We start from the raw sequence: 5472 nt of genomic DNA, 5'->3' as shown, positions 1-5472 counted from the left end.
CCCCCTCCCAACCTCGGCACGAAGAAGCCGCTGCCCCTTTAAAGCAACGGCCCCCAGCCGGGTTATTGTCTCTCTCCGTAACCAATCGGCCGCGCCGTTGGGGGCGGGGATCCAGCCTCCTGATTGGCCGCCGCTGCGCTTCGCCCCGCCCGGGATCCCGGGAGCTGTCCGGCCGCCTCGGTGCTGATCCCGCCGCCGCCCACGGGCCGCGAGCCGCGTAGAGAGGGCACTATGAGCGGGGGCGTCTACGGCGGAGGTGAGCCGGCCTGCGGTACCGGGCTCTCGGCCTGGTCTACAGCCCTGCGTCCCGAACCCGCGCGTCCCAAGCCCTGAGCATCCCTGGGCCTGTCACCTCCGTACTGCATCAGGTCCAGCCTGAGGTTTGGGTCTCCCACTACTTCTGATTTCCATCCTTCTGGGGTTCCCAAGCGTGCACTGCCTCCCGGTCCCTGGACCTTTCTTTTCCCTGCCAGGCCACTAGGCAAGAGGGAACTCTGGTGGCTTTGACCCTCCACTTCCAGAACGCGCCGAAGTCCAGGTGGATTTCCCACCTACTCCATGCTGAAGTTCAAACTGTGGCTATACCCCCAGACTCCTCTCCAAGCTATGTAGGGGGACAATTTGGGAAGGGATCCCCTCACACACCTGTCTCCTTGTACAGATGAGGTGGGAGCGCTCGTCTTTGACATTGGTTCCTTCTCAGTCCGAGCTGGGTACGCTGGGGAGGACTGCCCCAAGGTGAGCCTTCCAGTCCCCTCTCCAAATCCCTGGGGCTGGGACACCCTCTGCCGGGCGGGTCGGCCCACAAACAAACTTGCACAGTTCATTCCAAATCGCTCACCTGAGTGAAGCCAGAGGAGGAAGCCGAAGGGTGGCTGAGGGCATTGAGTGCAGTTGGACGGAGTTGGACAAGGGACTAGCAGGGGGCGATCCAGCTGGGCATGGTAGCGCTCCTTTAATCCCAGCACTCGGGAGGCAGAGACATGCGGATCTCTTTAAGTTTGAGATCAGCCTGGTCTACATAGAAAGTTGCTTCATAGCGATATCCTGTTTCCAAGAAAGGAGGGAGTAACCTGGCTGCCCGCTCATGTTCCTCATTGCCAGGCTGACTTCCCCACCACTGTGGGGCTGCTGGCCGCAGAAGAGGGGGGCGGGCTGGAGCTGGAGGGGGAGAAAGAGAAGAAAGGGAAGATTTTTCACATCGACACCAATGCCCTGCACGTGCCTCGGGATGGAGCAGAGGTCATGTCGCCCCTCAAGAACGGCATGAGTAAGGGCCCCACCCCCACCTGGGAGCCACCCCACACGTGGTTACCAATCTCCACACCCAAAGAGTCTTGCTTGCTCCTGCCCAAGTCCCAAGAATTTCCTTGTGGCTCCCTACAGGGATCTCAGACCAGGGCCCCTAGAATTCTGGAACTTAAGGGAGGGGGTGCTTGTCAGCTGAAGTCGGACTCACCTTCCTCTAGACTTGACCTCCCTCTCTCCTTTACTTCCTGTCTCTGACCCTTGCCTTCCTTCCTACCTTCCCATCTGTCTCTCCACGCTGGTCCTCTGCCCCTAGTTGAGGACTGGGAATGCTTCAGAGCCATCCTGGATCATACCTACAGCAAACATGTCAAGTCCGAGCCCAACCTGCACCCGGTACTCATGTCGGAGGCTCCGGTGAGTGGCTCAGCCAGACCACATCTGACCCTGGATCCCTGGTGACACACTCTTTCCTCCATCACCTCTAGTTTGGAGCCGCCACTCTCAGTCACTTCGCCTTCCTTTCCAGAATTTTCTTTCTCACCCTGTCATTTTCGACCACATGCCTTCCACTTTCGACCACTGGCTTATTTTCCATCCCCTCCTCCTCTCTTCCAGCTCCATCCACTCCATTGCCCATTGTTGTTCACGCAGACTTAAATTTCTGGTCAATGTTATATATACACATATTACCAATGTAGTTCATTTGGTGGAGTGTGCTTGCTTGGCATGTACAAGGCTCTGGGTTCAAACTCTACTACTTACTGAAGGAAAAAAAGGTTAAGACTGTAATCCCAGTGCTCAGGAGGTAGAAGCAGGAGTATCAGCAATCCAAGGTCATCTTCAACTACATGAGTTCCAGGACCACATAAAGAGACTCAGTTTCAAAAATACACCGATTTCCTTGTATATATTTTTTGTTGTTGAGAATTTCACACATGCATATAATGTTTTTTATTAAATACAGCCCATCCTCCCTCCAGTTCTTCCCTTGTTTCTTCTACCACTTTTGTCTCCCAACTTCCTGTGCTTTAAAAAAACAAACAACCAAACAAACAAACAAAAAGACTGAGTCCACTCAGTAGCATCTCTGTGTGCACGGGTGTAAGACCGTCAAGCCTCACCCTGAAGAAAGCTGTCTCTCCCTCTCCCACAGCCATCAATCAACAATTGCTCCGCAGTTAGGGGTGGGGCTTTGTGAGTCACTCCCTCAGCCGTGCTGGAATTTCAGTTGACTTTTTGGGTTTTTGGGTTTTTTTTTTCATATGTTGGTTTTTTTAAGACAGGGTTTTTCTGTAGCTTTAGAGCCTGTCCTGGAACTCACTCTGTAGGACCATGCTGGCCTTGAGCTCACAGAGATCCACCTGTCTCTGCCTCCTGAGTGCTGGGATTATAGATAAACTCTACTAGGCTTGCGATTGTTTGCTTTATTTTTCCCTTTAATAAAATTTCAGGTAATTTTTAAAGTTAGCATGCAGAGTGCTGGGTTTTATTCTGACATTTATACACACGCTGATGCACTTTGCTCACTTTCCCCCTCTTCTTTCTCTGGTTCCCTTCATCCTCATCAACTGCCCTCCTGTCCACTCCATGGCACAGAAGTCCATCACCCTCTTCCTCCCTGGCTCCCCCCACTAAGCTCTCCTCCTCCTTTGGGGGCATCAAGATGGCTCAGGGGATAAAGGGACTTGGTGTCAAGCCTCCTTTTGATCCCTGGGACCTACATGGTGAATGAATAGAGAGAACAAACTCTGGCAAGATGTCCCCTGGCCTGCACATACATGCTATGTACCTGCACACACACACACACACACACACTTTAGTTATTATTTCATTTTGTTTATTATTATTATTATTGTGTGTGTGTTTATGACGTGCAGCGTGTGAGTCGGGCGCAGACTTGCCATGTGCTCCCATGGAGGTCAGAGGACAACTTTCAGGAATCAGCCCTCTCCTTCTGCCCGGTGGGTCCCAGGGATGTGGGTCACATTGTCTGAAGTGTCAGTAAGTGCCCTGCACCCACTGAGTCATCTTCCCAGCCCAACCCCAATTCAAAAATTTATTATTTATTATCTTCAGGGTATATTTTATTTAGCCAAAGACTATGTCATGCTTGATTATCTCTCCCAGCTTCTGCCCTCCCTCCGTCTTACACATCCCATACACACCTTCATAGCTTTTCCCTCTTATTCTTCTGCATCCCACCAAGTCCAACTGGTGTTGCCTATTGGAATATTTATTTATTTGTTTCTGGCACACATGTGCACGCACGTGTATGTGTGTGTGAGAGAGAGACAGACAGACTTATAGACAGACACAGAGACAGACAGACAGGCATGAATGTGGCAATCTGCGCATGTGTATGCGCATGTAGGCATAGGTGCATATGCATGTAGATAGCGGCCACAGGTCAAAGGCAGGCGCCTTCCTCTCTCATGCTCAGCCTTAATTTGTTGAGACAGGGTTCTCTCAATGAACCTGGAGTCCACTAATTGACTAGGCTGGCTGGCCAGAGAGTCCCAGACATCTGCTGTCTCCTCTCGCAATCTCCTCTCCCAGTGCCGAGTTCAGACCTGTGCCAGCGCACCTGGCATCTCGCTGTGGGTGCTAATGATCTGGACTCAGTTGCTTACGCTTGTGCATCAGGCGTTTTTACCAACTGTCCCATCTTCTCGGCCCCTTGACTCACTTAGTCCTCGGATAGCTCTCAAAGCCCAGCTGAATCTGCGCACTGTGCAGAATTGGCGTCTGTCCAACGGCAAGCTGACTATCCGCATTTGGATATACGAACAGTGGTGTGTTGGCACCAGCTTGTGCCAGCTTATACCAGCTCGGGAGAGCCCATTGTCCACCTCACACCCTAACTGCTTACCCAGTGAATCGATGTGGACTGTAGGGACTTGAAATCAATCTCTGCTGGAGTATTTACGTCATGGAAATCAACAAAGGCTTCCAGTCAGCCCTTCCCCTTCCCTGAAGAGACACTCACTCCAGGAGCTGGCAAAACGTCTCCGTGTGTGTGTGCTTACGGTGCAAGCATGAGGGCTTGAGTGTGCATGCCTAGCACCATGTTAAAAAACAAACCAACAAACAAAAACGCCATGAGAGGCAGCACACACCTACAACCCCAGCACCAAGCAACAGAGACAGGACCTGAGCACTTGCAGGGTAATCAGCTTAACTGAAGCAGCAAGCTCCAAGCCAAGGGAGAGGCTCTGTCGCCAAAGAAAAGGTGGTGGTGGTGGTAGTAGAAGCTACCTAATATGGACCACAGGCTTCCAAATATACATGCATAGGTGAGCACACGAGCAACACACACACAACCCCCCCACAGATAACACCTGCTGTTCATAGACACCGCAACATGTTCTCAAAGTAAAAAAATTTTCTTGTTATTTCTTATAGCTCAGGATGACCTTGAACTTCTGCTCTTCCTGCTTCTACATTGCAAGTTCTGGGGTTACAGGTGTGCACCACCAGGCCCAGTTCTGCGTGGTGCTGGGCATCGAACTAAGGGCTTTGTGTGCGTCAGGCAAGCCTCTCTGTCAACTGAGCTACTTTCCACACCTTAAATTTTGTTGTTGTTTGCTTTTTCAAGACAGGGGTTCTCTGTGTAGCCCTGGCTGTCCTGGAAGTCACTCTGTAGACCAGACCAGGCTGGCCTCGAACTCACAGAGATCCACTTGCCTCTGCTTCCCAAGTGCTGGGATTAAAGGTATAGGCCACCACTTCCCAGCTTAAAATTTTTTTGACATAGGATCTCAACTAAGTAGTCCAGGTTGCCTTCAAACTTGTATTCCACAGAGCTGAAGAGATGGCTCAGCAGCTAAGAAGTGCACTTGGGGCTCTTTCAGAGGACCCTTGTTCATTCTCAACACTCATGTCAGGTGACTCAAAACTTCCTGTAGGTCCAGCCCCAGGGGGTCTGACACCATGGCCTCCATGAGCACCAAAACTCACATGCACAGAGACGCACATAAAAATAAATTTTAAGAAAAGGAAAAGTTAAGCTGGGTGTGATGGCACACGCCTTTAATACCAGAACTCAGGAGGCAGAGGCAAGAGAATCTCTGTGAGTTCGAGGCCAGCCTGGTCTACAGAGAGGGTCCCAAGATGTCCAGGGCTGTTCCACAGAAAAATTCTGTCTTGAAAAACCAAAAAGCAAGAAAGAGAGGGAGAGAAGGAGGGAGGGAGGGAGGGAGGGAGGGAGGGAGGGAGGGAGGG

At 51.5% G+C, this 5472-nt stretch overlaps 1 protein-coding gene across 1 annotated transcript in view; it reads left to right on the top strand.

Moving 5' to 3' along the window:
- The first annotated feature begins 231 nt into the window (after positions 1-231).
- The window catches only part of Actl6b (actin like 6B), a 15569-nt gene continuing 10328 nt past the window's right edge, over positions 232-5472 (top strand). The window contains exons 1-4 of the mRNA XM_050131158.1: positions 232-256; positions 662-738; positions 1105-1270; positions 1565-1665. Of these exons, the coding sequence (XP_049987115.1) occupies positions 232-256; positions 662-738; positions 1105-1270; positions 1565-1665 (369 nt within the window). The remainder of the gene's footprint in view (positions 257-661; positions 739-1104; positions 1271-1564; positions 1666-5472) is intronic.

This window comes from Alexandromys fortis, unplaced genomic scaffold, assembly GCF_014885135.2.
Source record: "Alexandromys fortis isolate MF-2015 unplaced genomic scaffold, M_Fortis_MF-2015_v1.1 scaffold_370, whole genome shotgun sequence".
NCBI classification, from domain to species: Eukaryota; Metazoa; Chordata; class Mammalia; order Rodentia; family Cricetidae; genus Alexandromys; species Alexandromys fortis.
Note: the sequence above shows the minus strand (reverse complement) of the source record. Positions and strands in the feature narration are given on the sequence as shown.